The sequence below is a fragment of the Salvelinus sp. IW2-2015 genome, linkage group LG36 (assembly GCF_002910315.2).
Source record: "Salvelinus sp. IW2-2015 linkage group LG36, ASM291031v2, whole genome shotgun sequence".
Taxonomy (NCBI): Eukaryota; Metazoa; Chordata; class Actinopteri; order Salmoniformes; family Salmonidae; genus Salvelinus; species Salvelinus sp. IW2-2015.
In genome coordinates, this window is record NC_036875.1 from 34,181,907 (window position 1) to 34,201,441 (window position 19,535).

The following is a 19,535-nucleotide window of genomic DNA, read 5'->3' on the forward strand; positions in this document are numbered from 1 at the left end:
GGTTACAGTACATCAGGGTATCCCAGCTATCAGAGCTGGTCTGGTTACAGTACGTCAGGTTATCCCAGCTATCAGACCTTGTCTGGTTACAGTACGTCAGCGTATCCCAGCTATCAGAGCTGGTCTGGTGACCTCAGGGTATCCCACTTATCAGACCTGGTCTGGGTGCGTCAGATTATCGCAGCTATCAAATGCATGAGCTTGATTTAGTTTGCACTATTGGAACTATTCCATTGATCCCATTGTGTAGAGAAAACTTAATCAAGCTCAGCTCAAGTATTTTAATGTATTTGACCCAAGGTCTGACACAACTATTGCTGATAGTGGTATGTCAGCATACATTTGACTCAGTTTACCAATGGCTATAACAGGTATTGCTAGTACTCACACTCGCTATACTGCTGCAGCTGACCGAACTCAGACGGACTCAGACACTCCCAGCTCCCGACTCCGTCTCCCATCATGGTGCCAGCTGGGGGGATGTGAGGGAGGATGGTGGTGGATGTGCCTCTGAGGTGTAGTGAGGTTCTAGTGTGGTTATCCCTGTGTGGAGCTGAGGAGGTTAATATCTGTCATGGCGTCATCCCAGATCCTTCACAGTGAGTGCAGGCGGTGGCAGGAACAGACACCAGAGATGGTGGATCAGTACGTGATATGACAGTCCAGCCAGATGCAAGTCTCTTGGCCTCTCTCTCTCTGATTACACAGACACACGCTGAGAGAGAGAGAGAGAGAGAGAGAGAGAGAGAGGGGAGGGAGGGAGAGATTAGATTCTATCAAACCATCTTCCGCCATTGAAGAACACAGACACACAGATTCCTAACACAGTCAAAATCAAGTCATTACTCACTGCCACAGCACATAAACCACACACATACAGTACATAGAGTAAAGTGGAGGCTGGTGAGGGGAGGACGGCTCATAATAATGTCTGGAACGGAGCGAATGGAATAGCATCAAACACATGGAATCCATGTTGGATGTATTTGATGCTATTCCGCTGCAGCCATTACCACGAGCATGTCCTCCCCAATTAAGGTGCCACCAACTTCCTGTGATAGAGTGAAATAGTGGGCTCCTAAATGTAGGTATGTACGTGTGCTAAGCGGGCAGCAGAGACAGCTCTGTTCTGTGGAGGAGTAATCCATACATCTCTCTGGATGGCTGGCCTCACAGGGAGGAGGCAGCCAGGTGGTAAATACACAGCAGTTTACCAGCTCATGGACAAACACACACACATACAGAATTGATACAGACTCGACACAGAAAATTCGGCACACACACACACGCACACACACACACGCACGTGCAATAACACTGAATAGACACACTGTGATTTGCAACTGATCCAATTATATGAGAGGTTTCCTCATCTACTCATACCTAGAAGTTAATTGTATAGACAAAATAACTTCTATATAAAACCTCAATGTACCACAATACCGTGCACGGGATAATATGATGGGTAGAGAGAGGAGAATTGAAGGAGAAAGAGCAAAATTACAAGTTTGAGTGTAGACAGAGACATTACAACAATTTTAAGGAATCAGAATTGTAAAGATGACATGTTTTCTAGGTATTGTAACCCACTGGGCACACACTGGTTAAATCAACGTTGTTTCCACAACCAACGTGGAATAGATGTTGGGAATTGCCATCTGTGCCCAGTGACAAGCCTTGGCATGGGATGATTCAATGGGCTGAGAGAGGATGAATGCACTAATTAAGATGAATGCACTAATTAAGATGAATGCACTAATTGTAAGTCGCTCTGGATAAGACCGTCTGCTAAATAGCTACAATGTAAATGTGAAAATGGATGGAGAGACAGAGGTCAAAATTACAGAAGTACAACAGCTAGAGAGACAACTGAGAGAATCCAGACAGTGTGTCTCTAAATCTCTTTGATGGTGGAGGTAAACATGGCCCATGTTAACGTAGCCTCTCCACAGCCACTCTGGGTAGAGTGCCATGAGTCTGGCTAGAGAGGCTACGTAAACGTTGGTCTGAAGAGGTGGTCAGACAACACGGAGGAGCATCTACTGTAATGGTATTAGAACACACACAGAGCACTTTGTCTGTGAGCATCTATTTCCAGTATCTGTTCTCAGTATCAGACCCCTTATGCAAACGCAGATGTTCTGAGCTCTTCCCCTATGGCCAGTATTTGTCTGTGTTCCAATGAAATCTTCCAGTTCCTGGAAAGTAATCTGAGAGTGCAGCAGATTGGCCAAGTGTGTGTGTGTAACATACCCCTTGGCTGGGAGCCAGAGGTATCACCATGTAATCAAAGTGCCCAGTGGGTGTTTGATTTGGGCAGGAATGTACCAGCATTGGGCCAGATTACATCTGAGAGGGTGGAACAGCTTTTCAAACCAGAGAACAATATTGTAGCTCCTTTCCTGATCATTTGGATCATTAGTGCGGTACAGAGTTTTATTACACTGTCCATTAATCATGACCGATGTTATTTCTGTTACTCTCCCATAACAGAAGACAGTTTTATATGTTCCCCCTTAGGAACAGTTTACTACATTTTTAACTCTGTGTTCAGAGAATATAATGTTACCATATTCCTTTGAGAGTACCAATCTAGTGAAATATATGGAATTCTTCATATTTGGAGTGACGGAGGCCTCTCAGTTTTCATTAAATAATGTGTCCATTATATATGATTCCAATCAATATTCAACCTTTTCTCAAGTGTGACTTCATAGTGTTTTAGATTATTGTCTTGGATCGCTCAGGTCGACACCTGGTGGGGCCATTAATTAAAATACTGCTGAGTGGACTACTTTGCCTAATAAATATAAATTGGATCCACTTTGACTGATGGAGATTACAGTGTGTGTATCTTAAGGGTGGATGTATGTAAAAACACAAATGACTGTGAAGCACCACAGGGTCACATTCAGACAGTGACATGTCTTCGCATTTGCCCCGACACAGTCGTAATGTTTCTGTAAACAGATGAGTTGAAACAGAGTGCTATGGGTTTGACACTGTCTGACAGAGGCTAAATAACAGAGGAAAATAAAGAGTGTGAAAGAAAGCACATTTATATTTTATACAGAAAGAAAAAGAAAGGTACTATTGTTTCACTCCCCAGCCTTGGATAATAATGCCTGGGAGGAAGAAATGTCTAGAAACAGAAACATGGCAATAACTGTAATAGCCTGGGGTCATGTCATCTACTCTCAATTAGGAAAATAATACTCAAATAGACCAAACAACAGATGTGCCATTCTTCATCTGTAGCATAACCACAGCCAGTCACAGGCAGACAGGGAGAGAAAGGTATTGTTCCAAAATGTGAGTCCTGTCGTACCTGATAACCTTCCTCCTCTCCAAACAAAGTGAGAGAGCCAGGGAGGCATGTGATAATAGAAGAGCAGTAGCCAGCAGGGCTGGTAGAGCTAGCTAGTTCATGCATGCTTAGAAATGGGAGACATACAGTGGAGGTGGAGGACAGAGACAGGAGTGGAGCTGGTTGTCAGGGGGCTTGTGTGTGTCTGTGGTTCTGTTTGTGTGTGTGTGTGTGCGAGCGCGCATCTGGGGAAGGAGAGACAGTAGGGGAGGTGAGGGTAGGGTGAGACAAAGGCACTTACTGATCAACTGTATGGGGCCTCCCCTCAGTGCAGAGAGGGATTCTGTTTGCTCACAAGGTTGCCTAGCAACTCTAACGTCATACAGTAGGTGTGCACACAGCAAGAGGAGGGGGAGATAGGGGACGGAGGGGATGTAGGGAGAGCTGGGGGAGAGAGGGTGAGGAGGGGGATGTAGGGGGAGGTAGGGGATGTAGGGGGAGGGGGATGTAGGGGATGTAGGGGAGGTAGGGAGAGGTAGGGGATGTAGGGGGAGGAGGGGGAACGAATGAGAGGTAGGGGGAGGAGGGAGAGGAGGTGGGGGGAGGTTCAGCAGCAAAGTGACACCTTATGGATCCCTTCCTGTGTTAGTGTAGAGTATGTGTGCATGGGAACGTGCTGCATACAAAACATTATGGATTCAGTGCACATCAACCTATGACGTCAACACACCGTGTGAGAGGACAGAGCATACTGTTGATACACACCTGCATTCTAATCTCCTTCCTGGCAAAACAAGTGTGCTGTGAGTAAGGCTTCTATTTTAAAGTCATTTCACAGGAAAGGGGGATCTTGTTACATGGAGTTCCCCGAAAACTCATAGAATGATTATGATGCATGTGTATACAGTAAGTGACTGCAAGTCATTGCACCATATAGGAAGACAGAGCGTACTGTATGAGCACAATTATACAGAACAGGATACGGGGAATACACCTGGGTGTTGTAGGTGTCCTGGAGGGCAGGTAGTTTGCCCCCGGTGATGCGTTGTGCAGACCGGATCACCCTCTGGAGAGCCCTGCGGTTGTGGGCGTTGCAGTTGCTGTACCAGGCGGTGATACAGCCCGGCAGGATGCTCTCAATTGTGCACCTGTAAAAGTTAGTGAGGGGTTTTGGTGACAAGCCACATTTTTTCAGCCTCCTGAGGTTGAAGAGGCGCTGTTGCGCCTTGTACACCACGTTGTCTGTGTGCGTGGACCATTTCAGTTTATCGGTGATATGTACACAGAGGAACTTAAAAATGTCCACCTTCTCCACTGCTGTCACGTCGATGTGGATGGGGGGTGCTCCCTCTACTGTTTCCTGAAGTCCACGATCATCTCTTTTGTTTTGCTGACATTGAGTGAGAGGTTCTTTTTCTGACACCACACTCCGAGGGCCTTCACCTCCTCCCTGTAGGCTGTCTCGTCGCTGTTGGTAATCAAGCCTACCACTGTTGTGTCGTCTGCAAACTTGATGACTGAGTTAGAGGTGTGCATGGCCACACAGTCGTGGGTGAACAGGAGGGGGCTGAGAACACACCCTTGTGGGGCCCCAGTGTTGAGGATCAGCGGAGTGGAGATGTTGTTTCCTACCCTCACCACCTGGGGGCGGCCTGTCAGGAAGTCCAGGACCCAGTTGCACAGGGCGGGGTCAAGACCCAGGGACTCCAGCTTAATGATGAGTTTGGAGGGTATTATGGTGTTGAATGCTGAGCAAAAGTAAATGAAGAGCATTCTTACATAGGTATTCCTCTTGTCCAGATGGGATAGGGCAGTGTGCAGTGGGATGGCGATTGCATCGTCTGTGGACCTATTGGGGAGGTAAGCAAATTGAAGTGGGTCTAGGGTGGCAGTTAGGGTGGAGGTGATATGATCCTTGACTAGTCTCTCAAAGCACTTCATGATGACAGAAGTGAGTTATAGTCATTTAGTTCAGTTAGATTGGCTTTCTTGGGAACAGGAACAATGGTGGCCATCTTGAAGCATGTGGGGACAGCAGACTGAGATAGGAAGAGATTGAATATGTCTGTAAACACACCAGCCAGCTGGTCTGTGCATGCTCTGAGGATGCAGCTAGGGATGTCGTCTGGGCTGGCAGCCTTGCAAGGGTTAACACATTTAAATGTTTTACTCACGTCGGCCACGGAGAAGGAGAGCCCACAGTCTTTGGTAGCGGGCCGCATTGTTGGCACTATCTTGTCCTCAAAGCGCACAAAGAAGTTGTTTAATTTGTCTGGAAGCAAGACGTCGATGTCTGCGACAGGGCTGGTTTTATTTTTGTAATCTGTGATTATCTGTAGACCCTGCCACATACTTCTTGTGTTTGAGCCATTGAATTGCGACTCCACTTTGTCTCTATACTGACACTTTGCTTGTTTGATTGCCTTACGGAGGGAATAACTACGCTGTTTGTATTCTGCCATATTCCCAGTTGCCTTGCCATGTTTAAATGCAGTGGTACGTGCTTTCAGTTTTGCGCGAATGCTGCCATCAATCCACGGTTTCTGGTTAGGGAAGGTTTTAATAGTCACAGTGGGTACAACATCTCCTATACACTTCCTTATCAAATCGCTCACCGAGTCAGCGTATACATCAATTTTGTTCTCTGAGGCTACCCGGAACATATCCCAGTCCACGTGATCGAAGCAATCTTGTGGAATCCGATTGGCCAGACCAGCGTTGGATAGACCTAAGCACGGGCGCTTCCTGTTTTAGTTCCTGCCTATAGGAGGGGAGCAACAAGATGGAGTCATGGTCAGATTTGCCAAATGGAGGGCGGGGAGGACCTTGTATGCATTGCAGAATTTAGAGTAGCAATGGTCGAGCGTGTTACTCGCTCATGTACTGCAATCGATATGCTGATAGAATTTAGGTAGCCTTGTTCTCAAATGATCTTTGTTAAAATCCCCAGCTACAATCAATGCAGCCTCAGGATATATGGTTTCCAGTTTGCATAAAGTCCAGTGAAGTTCCTTGATGGCGGTCTTGGTTTCCGCTTGCGGTGGCTGTGACAATAATTGAGGAGAGTTCTCTAGGGAGTTAATACTGTCGGGAATTCTAGGTCAGGTGAACAAAAGGACTTTAGTTCCTGTATGTTGTTAGAATTACACCATGAGTCGTTAATAATGAAACATACACCCCAGCTCTTCTTCTTCCTGGAGAGATGTTTATTCCTGTCGGCGCGATGCATTGAAAATTCCATTGCCTGTATGGACTCTGACAGCATGTCCCCAGCTAGCCATGTCTCCGTGAAACAGAGTATGTTACAATCCCGGATATCTCTTTGGAAAGCAACTCTTGCATTGATTTCTTCGACTTTGTTAACTAGGGACTTGACATTAGCGAGTAATATACTCGGAAGCGGTGGGTGGTGTGCGCGCATCCGAAGCCTAGAAGACCGTTCCGGCACCCTCTCCTCCTACGGCATTGTTTTGGGTCGGCCTCTGGAATCAGCTCAAATGCCCTGGGAGGTGCAGACAAAGGATCCACTTTGGGAAAGTCGTAGTGCTGGTTGTGCTGGTAAGTTGACGTCTCTCTGATATGCAATAGTTCTTCCTGGATGTATGTAATAACACTTAAGATTTTCTGGGCTTAAAATGTAAGAAATAATACATGAAAAAAACTAAATACTGCACTGTTTCCTAAGGACTAGAAGCAAAGCTGCCATCTCTACCGGTGCCATCTTCACAAGAATACAGGAAGAATCCACGCCCTCCATTAGCTAAGAATACAGGAAGAAGAAAGAATACAGGAAGATTAAATAATACAGGATGAAGGAAGAAGCCAGGAAGAAGGAAGAAGAGAGTCAGGACTAGTAGTCCCCCTTGATGAATCCTGATGGAAGGAACAACGTGCAGTCATACACCCCTCCTTATTTCTCAATCAGAATCTAACTTTTAACTTGTCAGTACTCACTGAGAAAAAGCCCACACAGACAGAGTCAATCAAACTGTGCTTTTGCCAGAACTCCTTCTCTGCTCAGTGTTCTAATGGTCTGTGGTGACTCATTCAGCCATTCAGGCTCTCAATGAGTGGATATTAACACCTCTGTGTTCATACTCAGTCTCTCGTCTCTGTAGTCTCCCAGCTCTGCAGAGCACTACCACTACTACACGGTGTTCTACACTGTATGCCCTATATGTCTGTCTGGTACCGTAGAGACAATGGTGACTCAGAGGTGTTCTGTGTCCTTACAACTCAAGCCCTCTGCAGTGTTGTCAGACAGTACACACCGAGTGCTACTCTTTCTTCCTCACTCTACTGTAAACTTTAATATTTCATTTGGCTGAGAGGTTTTTAAGTGATGTGTTGATGTGATTTTAAAATGAAATGGGAAGAAACAGATTTGACATTTAAATAAGTCTCACACACACACACACAACACACACACACACAACACACACACACACACACACACACACACACACACACACACACACACACACACACACACACACACACCACACACACACACACACACACACACAACACACACACACACACACACCATTCCTTAAGGTAATTACAACATTTACCTACAGTCTTTCTTTTGAGCACAACTATCAAAGTAATAATACTAGATGTATTTTATATAGCGCTTTTCATACAGAATCTCAAAGTCGCTTTAAAAAAACAAACACAAAAACTTATTCAGGAAGCTGTCAGTTGCTGGGAGATGGTCTTACATAGTCAGATGAAGATGCAGTTCACTAAAGGAATATCTTAAGGAGTGATATTGATGGCCAAGCCAGGGAGGGACAAATAACAGTCAGACAGGCAGGCCTGGAGCGCTTCATCAGACACCTCTATCTTTGAACCACTCACACTCCATCTTTCCTCTTCCACCTGGATGCATGTGTCCACATTCTGAGGGCACAATCAGTCACCCACTGATCTGCACCGGACTGTTATTCCCCTCCAAGGGTAGCCTGGTCCCAGGTCTGTTTGTGCTGTCTTGCCGGTATTCAGGGGCAAGAGAGCACAAACAGATCTGGGACCAGTCTACCTTTACACTGCCAAGGGAAACAAACTTTACTGTCACTCCCTAGTTCTATTACGACCACGGCAAAATGTTTTCCGTTTCTCTCCCATGCTAGCCAATATCTCTATATGGCAGTCGAGTCAAGCAAGGCCCCCTGATATTAATAATAAAATATGCAATTCAGTGTTCAGTGATGTGATTGTGTGTATATGATTCGCACAGGAATTGAACCCATGACCTTTGTGTTACTAATTATGCCATCTCCCTATAACTAGTTCAAGTGCAATCAAGTGCTAAAACTAATCAACAGGACACTGTTCTCAACAGGGACAGAGTGATTAGCTCATGGTTACTATGAAAGAAGCACCTAGCACAGAACAGTATGTCTTTATTGCCCATCAGGTCTTAAATCTTAATAGTCACGTAGTCATCACACGTCATACCATTAAGTGTTAATACAGCACTTACGGGATCTCTGTAAGGGATGACATATTCTTTTTAAAAGCCTCTCGACCCATACTGAAGTTACACAGAGTGACTGGATCAGAAAATCAACGGTCAACTAGCAACCTGCAAACTTGTCTCTATTTTGGAAATTAAATTTATTATTATTATTATTGCTACTTTATTCCAATCTCATTCTATTTTAAGGGGTATCAAATCACGTTTCCTGAAAATAATCAGGACTTTCAGAAAACAGCCATTCAAAATGTTTGAAGAAGGCCCGGGCAAAACATCTAAAGAAAAGTCAAGGTAGGACGAGGGAGTGAAGGAGTGATGGACAGAGTGTGCTGTACCTCACCAGCACCTACTGAAACGTGCAGTGATAAATGCACAACATGTGCACTGGAGTGAGAGGTTAATTTCTCCTGAATGGCTAGAGCATGTTAGAGAGACATCAATGCCAAATTAGGACACTGATCACCACGACGATAAAAGGAGAAGGAGAGGAGGTAGAGAAAAGTCCTGCAGGGGCAGTGACATCTCCTTCTCAAGAGAGAGATGGAGGACGGGAGGGAGGGGGGAGGGAGCAAGAGAGGGTGAGGGCGAGAGAGGGAGAAAGAGGGTTGAGAATGCATGGAGGGGTAGTTTGAAAGAGCATAATCAATCAAAGGTAATGAGAACACAGCCAATGCCAGACCGGCACAGCCAGGGCCCATATCCACGAAGAGTCTCAGTGCTGATCTAGGATACAGTCAGCCTTTTAGATCATAGTGAATAGGGTCAAATAAACAGGGAAGGGCCTGATCCTAGAATGATGGGATGCAGGATCCCCTCTTCAGGAAGTGACTGTGTGGTAGTCATGATAAAAGCATCACAACGTCTCCCTGTCAGTCAGTATAGGCCCCGACGTGACCCTCTATCTGCTGTCAGCTTGGAGTGACGTGTGTGCGTGTGCCTCTGTGTGTGTGTGTGTGTGCACCTCTGTGTGTGCACCTCTGTGTGTGCGTGTGTGTGTGCGTGTGCGTGCGCGTGCGCGTGCGCGTGCGTGTGTGTGTGTGTGTGTGTGTGTGTGTGTGTGTGTGTGCAAATGCATGTGTACGTGCGTTTGCGTATGAGACTAGATGGCGAGAGAGAGAGAGACAGAGAGAGAGATCATAGCCTGAAAGGCCATGCCCCAAGAGTCCATGGGGTGACGCGAGAAAGACAGTGTGTCTCACCACAGCAGGTCAGGAACAAAGAAGAGACTATAACAATTAATCTAAGACCATTTTATAAGCATCTGAGTTGATTCAATAAAAAAATCTGAGTTGCTGACCAATAGCATTACTGTTGAGTTAAATTGAAAGTTCACCCTTGCTCTCCCAGGGCATATACTGTAAACCTAGCTTTAGGTGGCTGGTTGTAACGTTGTAGCTTGCTGTTTAGTAGCCATATCTATATACAATGAATCTCCAATTGTAAAACATAACCTTTTTAGTCATAGATATGGCTACCGGTAGTTTAGTAATTTAACTAGCTAACCAACTAGACTAGCTAGCTACTTAGCTAGCTACCTAACATGCTGACCACACCACTCACGTCGAGTGTGTGAGCATTGGAAAATACATTTTCACATACATGTTATTCAATCATTTCATCTAAACTGCTCGCGCGCATCAACGAGCGTCTGCGTAGCCAGGCTTAACGGGCTGCAAGTCCCGCATCTCCCATCTCATCATTGGTTTTTAGGAGCATATACCCACGTGGATGATTGAAAGATGAATTGAGGTCCACACTCCATTTCAGTTGGTGGTGGTAATGCACCTTAAAGTTGGTTGGCAACCAACATATAAAGTCCACAGAAGAAGAAGAAGAAGAAGAAGAAGTTTACTAGAAACTAACTACGCTTCCCCTTTTATCTGTGGATTCATTTCAGAGTAGAGAACACACGATTTTGTGTGACTCAAAATTAGTCCAAAATCTACAAAGATCCAGAAAAAAAGGACCTTGTGTATTTCAGGTAAAATAATAAGTTATTATTTAACTAGGAAATACTTGCATACAGTGTAAAACGTCACTTCAGGGGCTGGGCCGCCCTACAACTGGGTGACCAAAAGGAACCATGGCGCTAGCATTGAATTGAAGTGTCACTGTGTCAAAGGCTACAACCAGAGTAAGGGTCAATTTCATTTAAATTCAGTCTATTCAATAAATACACTGAAAGAAGAAAATTGGAATTTCAGTTTACTTCCTGACTTGACTGAATTGAAAGGGAGTAACCTTTTCCATAATCCTAATGGTCTCAGTGTGTGAGAGGGAAAGTGAGGAGAGAGGATAACAGTTGGTTGAGGAAGTAATTTGGACTGGCAGCTGTCATAGAAGCTGCACAAAAGCTTTAAGACAGCCTCTGTTTACAGCCAAACTGGAGGTCCAGATGACTTTCTGAGCCAAAGATTCTTAGTAAAGAATGGTTCAGCTTGATCTACCACACAACACAACAGCCCTGTGTCTCTGCCTGGTCTGCATGTGGCAGAATCACAGCCCAAACTCCAAACAACTGCAATTTTGTAGACCACTTAGTGTTTAACGCAAGGCAAAGAAGGCAACCGAGAAAAACATTTCTATGAGTAAACAAATGTATCCGTTTCGATTATATAACAGGTTCTTTGTAGTTTTCTACTGCACTTTGCTTATGGTCTACAAGGCAAAAAAATTACGAGCTTCAAACAAAATAATATCCAAAAAAGAATTGCTCTGAAGGACATTTTTCCTACAATTTACAGAGTCAGGGATTCTTTCTGAGCCTGCAAAATACATTTTTAGGTAATCATGGCTAAAGAACACCAACACGCAATTCTATCTCATATGCCCTGAACCTATGAGGTCACTCGGGGCCTGAACATCCATAGGGACGTAGGGAGTGGCCTCTGGCCTGCGCACTTCTGCAATACCCTACTTCGAATTTGGGTATCACCTGTTTTGTATGTCTTTTCGTGTGTCTGTGTTTGGCCTATCTGCCTATCATAGCTCAAAGTATGCCACATCTTAGCTTGTATTCTCAGACGTTCACAGTCACTCTACACACCCTTTGCGTTTTTGTGGTGCATGAGTGTAACCTGACAATCGTCACGACAACTGTATTGTTCTCATCGATCTAGGATCAATTCTGTGAATCTCTCTACTTATAATCACAGCCTTGCCATAAGAGAGCGGGACTAATACTCAATTTGAATGAAACACACGCCTGGACTGAAACACAGAGGAAAGAGCATCAAGAGTTGTAGTAGGGTATACAGGTCCGTCTGATAGGGATTGAATTACTTGAGCCCTGCTCATTGAGGGTGCTTCCTGCTTTAGCCATTCAGTCATGCTCATTATCACCTACAGCAGCTCATTACTCTTGTGCCGATGACCGTAGACAAACCATGGATTGGAGGTTTGTACACATTGGCCTTTTCTCAATTGGATTTGCTCAACCTCCTGCGTCCTCTCTCTTCCGTCCTCTCTGGCCTTCTTATGAAAGATAATCGAGGAGAGGGAAAGTGGACGAAAATGAGCTTGTATGAAATGAGACTCTCCTTCTCCAATCGCGCGTCATCAGACAAATTACGTTTACATGGTGGCATCCCAAAATAAATGTATAAAATTATAAAAATACATTTAGCTAGTAGTGCAAGACATTTTATAGATAAAAGGATAAGTAGCATATCATTTTTAAATGTTTACATGCTTTTCGAGAAAACAATAGCTGATTCAGAGGGGGTGAGACAGATTTCTAAACTATTCCCCGAAGGACTCGGGTAGGAGACACTTGTGCTTCCTCGCCAGAAGGAGGTTATCGAGGAGGGGAGGACTGTCTTTTGTTTGCCTAATAAGGAATTGACACTCTCCTCGACCACTCTACCACTTATAGGTTTCCGGGTCAGGGAGGAGAGACTTTTTCCAAAATGATAAAAGGCCACTGACACTGGCTGGTGGTAAAAAGCTCCTGGGATGAAGCTTCAATTGTCACTAAAGGCCAGTCATGTTTGACACTGTTTAGGATAGTCTCTCTGTGATACATCCCTAATAACCAAACTGGAGTTTTGTGGCTCTAAAACATATAGCTATTCAGACCCCTTGACTTTTCCCACATTTTGTTAGGTTAAAGCCTTTTTCTAAAATGTATTCAATTGTTTTTTCCCCCCATCAATCTACACACAATACCCTATAATGACAAAGCAAAAACAGACTCTTTACTCAGTACTTTGTTGAAACAGCTTTGAAAGTGATTACAGCCTTGAGTCTTCTTAGGTATGATGCGACACACTTGGCAAACTTGGGGAGTTTCTCCCATTCTTCTCTGCAGATCCTCTCAAGTGCTGTTAGGTTGGATGCCGAGTGCTGTTGCACAGCTATTTACAGGTCTCTCCAGAGATGTTTGAATGGGTTTAAGTCCAGGTTCTGGCTGGGCCACTCAATGACATTCAAAGACATGTCCCAAAGCCACTCCTGCATTGTCTTGGCTGTGCGCTTAGGGTCGTTGTCCTGTTGGAAGGTGAACCTTCACCCCAGTCTGAGGTCTTGAGCGTTCTGGAGCAGGTTTTCATCAAGGATCTCTCCATACTTTGCTCCGTTCATCTTTGCCTTGATTCTAACTAGTCTCCCAGTCCCTGCCGCTGAAAAACATCCCCACAGCATGATGCTGCCACCACCATGCTTCACCGTAGGGATGGTGCCAGGTTTCCTCCAGACGTGACTGTTACGGATACAGGTATCCTGTGTGTGTGTGTATTCTGTGTGTGTGTGTATTTCTTTTCTCTCCTTCTCCCCTTACAGGTGGCAATAATCATTCCCCAATCAGTCACCAATCAGTCATCAATCAGAAGACACACCTCCTCCTGTTTCCATTACCAATCACATCCCATTTCCCTTTGTTTAAAAACCCATTCAGTTGTTTTCTCTGGAGCTCGATCTCTGTGTTTCAGTCTCTCTGTCATGCAATCTCTCTGTAGATCTCTCGTTTGGTTTAGCAACTACATGTCACTTTGTCTGTTATCCTGTGAGTATTGTTTTGTTATGGTGTTTAACTGTTTGTTTGATGGTGGGAAAAGGGGGTACCAAGACAAGTCGCCCATGGGCATACACTACCCGTAGGAATACTTTGACTAAGAACACTGATTGGTGGAGTGCTGTAGAGATGGGTGTCCTTCTGGAAGGTTCTCCCATCTCCACAGAGGAACTCTAGAGCTCTGTCAGAGTGACGATCGAGCTCTTGGTCACCTCCCTGACCAAGGCCCTTCTCCCCCGATTGCTCAGTTTGGCTGGGCAGCCAGCTCTAGAAAGAGTATTGGTGGTTCCAAACTTCTTCCATTTAAGAATGATGGAGGCCACTGTATTCTTGGGGACCTTCAATGCTGCAAACATTTGTCATTATGGGGTATTGTGTGTAGATTGCTGAGTATTTTTTGTTTTTTAATCAATTGTAGGATAAGGCTGTAACGTAACAAAATGTGGAAAAAGTCAACGGGTCTGAATACTTCCCGAATGCACTGTAGCTAACCATTACTAATACCATGAAATGTACTTAAACTTTCCTTACTTCCTGAATGCACTGTAGCTAACCATTACTAATAGCATGACATGTACTTAAACTTTCCTTACTTCCTGAATGCACTGTACTACCATTCTAATTAGCATTGACAGTACTTTAAACTTTCCTTACTTCCTGAATGCACTGTAGCTAACCATTACTAATAGCATGAAATGTACTTAAACTTTCCTTACTTACTGGATGCTGTTTGAGATGACTGAATTTCATTAGATGTAGTGACACGTTATGAGGAAAGGGGTACAGACCAAGGGCAAAGTTCAAGTCAAATCTTTAATCTCCTGTTCGTCTAACGAGAGAACTGGGGCATGGTCTACCTTGGGGCTCTGGTCTGAGGGAGCTTGAACTTTGCTCATAAATGGTTTTGCCCGTGATTTGTTATGTCTGTCGGCACTTCAGACAGGATGCAAACAGTCAGAGACAGACACACACAGACAGACAGACACACACACACACACACACAAATACACACACACACACACGCACACACAAACACACACACACTTTCCTCTTCCTTGTCCCAAACAGAGTTGCCCCCCGTCATCCATTGTAATCACAACTCAACGCTGTCATCTCTTGAAATAGCATCTTGTATTTAGTGTCTTCCCAACTCCCGATCACACAACATTTAGTCTGAATGTTTTTATTCAGCTTTCTCCCCTCTGTACACCTCCGCAGCAGAGCTCTGCAGCCACTAGGCTGTTAGGGCTCTCTATTCTCCTGGGGAGGAAGCCTCAGAAATACCACCAGTGTTTATGGAGGGGCTGCTGGGTGTTATGGCAACAGGGGGGGATTGGTTTTAAGTGGTGGAGCCGTGCGTGTCGTGGCGGTGGTGAAGCCAAGCTACAGTGTACTGTACTAGATACTAAGGCCATGTGTGGGCAAGCAAGACTAGGCCTGTTCACATCCCTAGCCTCTGGTTGTTCCTTATCCCTTCTGGACAGCTCCAATGTATCATTTTGTCCAATTACCCTTAACTTACTGCTATTATCTACAATACTATTATCTTAATGTGACAGCCCCTTGACCTAGGACCGTTGATAAACTTCCCAAGAGAGAAAGCAAAAATATGTTAACCAAGATAGATATTATACAGTAGTTCGAGCCATAGAATTAGAAAGAGTAGAACAGCATTCCCCATTCAAAGGCAAAGATGATTGGCTATAACCATAGATTTAAAAATACTATAATGGACATAGAACTTCATTCTAATTCAATGGTTACAGCTGAACATCTTTGCCATTTTCTGATAGCTGGGCTTAATCAAATCGAATCAAATTGTATTTGTCACATGTGCCAAATACAACAGGTGTATTACAGTGAAATGCTTACTTACAAGCCTTTAACCAACAATGCAGTTTTAAGAAAATACCTAAAAAAAGTAAGAGATAAGAATAACAAATAATTAAAGAGCAGCAGTAAATAACAATAGCGGGGCTATATACAGGGGGTACCAGTACAGAATCAATGTGTCAATGTGCGGGGGCACCGGTGTCGAGGTAATTATGTACATGTAGGTAGAGTTATTAAAGTAGATAATAACAGAGTAGCATCAGCGTGGGGGATGTGCAACAAGTCTGGGTAGCCATTTGATTAGCTGTTCAGGAGTCTTATGGCTTGGGGGTCGAAGCTGTTCAGAAGCCTCTTGGACCTAGACTTGGCACTCCGGTACCGCTTGCCGTGCGGTACCAGAGAGAACAGTATATGACTAGGGTGGCTAGAGTCTTTGACCATTTTTAGGGCCTTCCTCTGACAACGCCTGGTATAGAGGTCGTGGATGGCAGGAAGCTGTCTAATAGATGTCTTTGGGTGAATCCCCAATTAGCACCCTATTTCCTACGCAGTGCACTACTTTCATAGGGCTCTAATCAACAGTGCTGTTATTTTTTGTTTTTTGTTAACAACTAATTGACCAAAGTCGGCTCAATAATTTGAAGCCCTGTACTATATAAACATCCCTTTTTCAGGACCCTGTCTTTCAAAGATAATTCGTAAAAATCCAAATAACTTCACAGATATTCATTGTAAAGGGTTTAAACACTGTTTCTCATGCTTGTTCAACGAACCATAAACAATTAATAAACATGCACCTGTGGAACGGTCGTTAAGACACTAACAGCTTACAGACGGTAGGCAATTAAGGTCACAGTTATGAAAAACTTAGTACACTAAAGAGCCTTTTCTACTGACTCTGCAAAACATACCAAAAAAGATGCCCAGGGTCCCTGCTCATCTGCTTTAACGTGCCTTAGGCATGCTGCAAGGAGCATGAGGACTGCCAGATGTGGCCAGGGCAATAAATTGCAATGTTCGTACTGTGAGACGCCTAAGACACGCTACAGGGAGACAGGATGGACAGCTGATCGGTCCTCGCAGTGCAGACCACATGTTAACAACACCTGCACAGGGATCGGTACAGTCTGAACATCACACCTGCAGGACAGGTACAGGATGGCAACAACAACTGCCTGAGTTACACCAGGAACGCACAAATCCCTCCATCAGTGCTCAGACTGGCCGCAATAGGCTGAGAGAGGCTGGACTGAGGGCTTGGAGGCCTGTTGTAAGGCAGGTCTCACTAGACATCACCGGCAACAATGTCGCCTATGGGCACAAACCAACCCGTCGCTGGACAGACAGGACTGGCAAAAAGTGCTCTTCACTGACAAATCACGTTTTGTCTCACCAGGGGTGATGGTCGGATTCACGTTTATTGTCGAAGGAATGAGTGTTACACCGAGACCTGTACTCTGGAGCGGGATCGATTTGGAGGTGGAGGGTCCGTCATGGTCTGGGGCGGTGTGTTACAGCATCATCGGACTGAGCTTGTTTGTCATTGCAGGCAATCTCAACGCTGTGCGTTACAGGGAAGACATCCTCCTCCCTCATGTGGTACCCTTCCTGCAGGCATCCTGACATGACCCTCCAGCATCACAATGCCACCAGCCATACTGCTCGTTCTGTGCGTGATTTCCTGCAAGACAGGAATGTCAGTGTTCTGCCATGGCCAGGGAAGAGCCCGGATCTCAATCCCATTGAGCACGTCTGGGACCTGTTGGATCGGAGGTGAGGGAGGAGGGCCATTCCCCCAGAAATGTCCGGGAACTTGCAGTGCCTTGGTGGAAGAGTGGGTAACATCTCACAGCAAGAACGGCAATCTGGTGCAGTCCACGAGGAGGAGCTGCACTGCAGTATTTAATGCAGCTGGTGGCCACACCAGATACTGACTGTTACTTTTGATCCCCCTTTGTTCAAGGACACATTGTTTCCATTTCTGTTAGTCACATGTCTGTGGAACTTGTTCAGTTTATGTCTCAGTTGTTGAATCTCTGTGCATACAAATATTTACACATGTTAAGTTTGCTGAAAATAAACGCAGTTGACAGTGAGAGGACGTTTCTTTTTTTGCTGAGTTTAGTAGGGAGTTGTAGTGTCCAACAGGCCAATATTCTACATAGTTCAGTGAAGAAAACGTGGCAATTAACTACAATGACCATAATCCACTGCGTGCCTACTTGTCCGGTCTGTGTGTTTCTTTTACGCCTGCTATGTTAGTGTGGGGCACACAGAGAGAGAGAGTGAAGAGACAGAAGAATGCATGATCGAGAGGGATAGAGAGCAATTTCTTCTTGAGGTAACTATACCTGAAATACATAACCTTAGTGATTTATAGTTGGTATTCCGCAGTCATAAAAGTATGCCATATTTACTTTGAAGAACTACTAAAATAGTGATTTTGTCAGACATCATAGGCAGCAGCTCTATAAAGTCATCAAGTAAAACAAATGTAATATACACAACTGAAATATTTGATTAAAGTAAATGATGGTTAATACTGTAAGTAATGGACAGTCACTACCATCATGGGACTTGTATGAATTGTTTAATTCTGTGTTACAGCGTTCAACCCACAACGCACAGTGCATTTAATGTAAAAAAATTATAATTCTAAACTGAAATAGAGAAACCGAACCGACCTCAAAAAGCCCTTATTGCTCAGCACTACTAATCAAATATAGTACACTACATATGGACTAGGGTACCATTTGACATGCAGATTTCTGTTAGTGAGCAATCACCTGGAGGCAACCTATAGTCATGTTAATCCCATGGAACCACTGAGGCAGATTATTATTAATCTATTGATCCTTTCTCACTCCGTCACAAAGCAGGAGCGGCCAAGCTGTCCACCATGTCTACAGAGGGATGTCAGTCATCATCCCACATCTTTTCACGTCCTCGACCACTACCTGCTATTAGAAACATGACAACCTCCCTTTATGGTGGATGTAAACATGAATCTAAGTGGCACCACGGACACTCCTACCAGTATCCATGCACACATAACAAACGCATGTACGCAAGCACTCACTCACTCAGTTACCTCACTCACAGGCACGTGCACCCTCCAATTTCCCAGTCTCTCTCTGTCTGAGCTCTGAGAAGGTGAGCAGCATAGTCAATTAGCTAGTGGTGAATGAGCCTCTCATTCAGGCAGGTCTTCACTCAGAGCGCATCGTACTAGAACAGAAGCATCCTTCATTGTTTATTAGCCAGCCTGTGAATCAGACGACATGTCTGGGCCTGAATAACCATTGCTTTGGTAATCGGATGATGAGGCGTAATTAAGAGGGCAGATTTGAGATTAATCAAAGTCTGGTGCCTGAATCACACGGTATGGAGAGAGAGAGAGAGAGAGAGAATGAAAGAAAAAAGAGTGAGAAAGAGGGAGACAGAAAGAGAGAGCACAACTCAAGGTAAACGTTGGCAGCAGCCTCTACACACGGAGGAGAGGACTGATAATCTATGACAGCTATCAATGAACTCTCTCAAGAATGTTCTACATGTGTGTGAAAATGTGCTGGAGTCTAATCTTTTTATGAGAAGGCAACTATTGACAACACAAGGGAAATAAACTATGACAAAAAGACTGTACTGTTGATTCACCTTTGTCTGTGTATATATATATACAGTGGGGAGAACAAGTATTTGATACACTGCCGATTTTGCAGGTTTTCCTACTTTCAAAGCATGTAGAGGTCTGTAATTTTTATCATAGGTACACTTCAACTATGAGAGACGGAATCTAAAACAAAAATCCAGAAAATCACATTGTATGATTTTTAAGTCATTAATTTGCATTTTATTGCATGACATAAGTATTTGATACATCAGAAAAGCAGAACTTAATATTT

The 19,535-nt window shown here is 44.4% G+C and overlaps 1 protein-coding gene across 1 annotated transcript in view; it reads right to left on the reverse strand.

The window, feature by feature from the left end:
- Positions 1-19,535, reverse strand: part of LOC111959411 (diacylglycerol kinase beta-like) — a 142,065-nt gene that overhangs the window by 114,590 nt on the left and 7,940 nt on the right. Inside the window, exon 2 of the mRNA XM_023980927.2 lies at positions 389-715. Coding sequence (XP_023836695.1) covers positions 389-464 — 76 coding nt within the window. The 5' untranslated portion in view covers positions 465-715. The remainder of the gene's footprint in view (positions 1-388; positions 716-19,535) is intronic.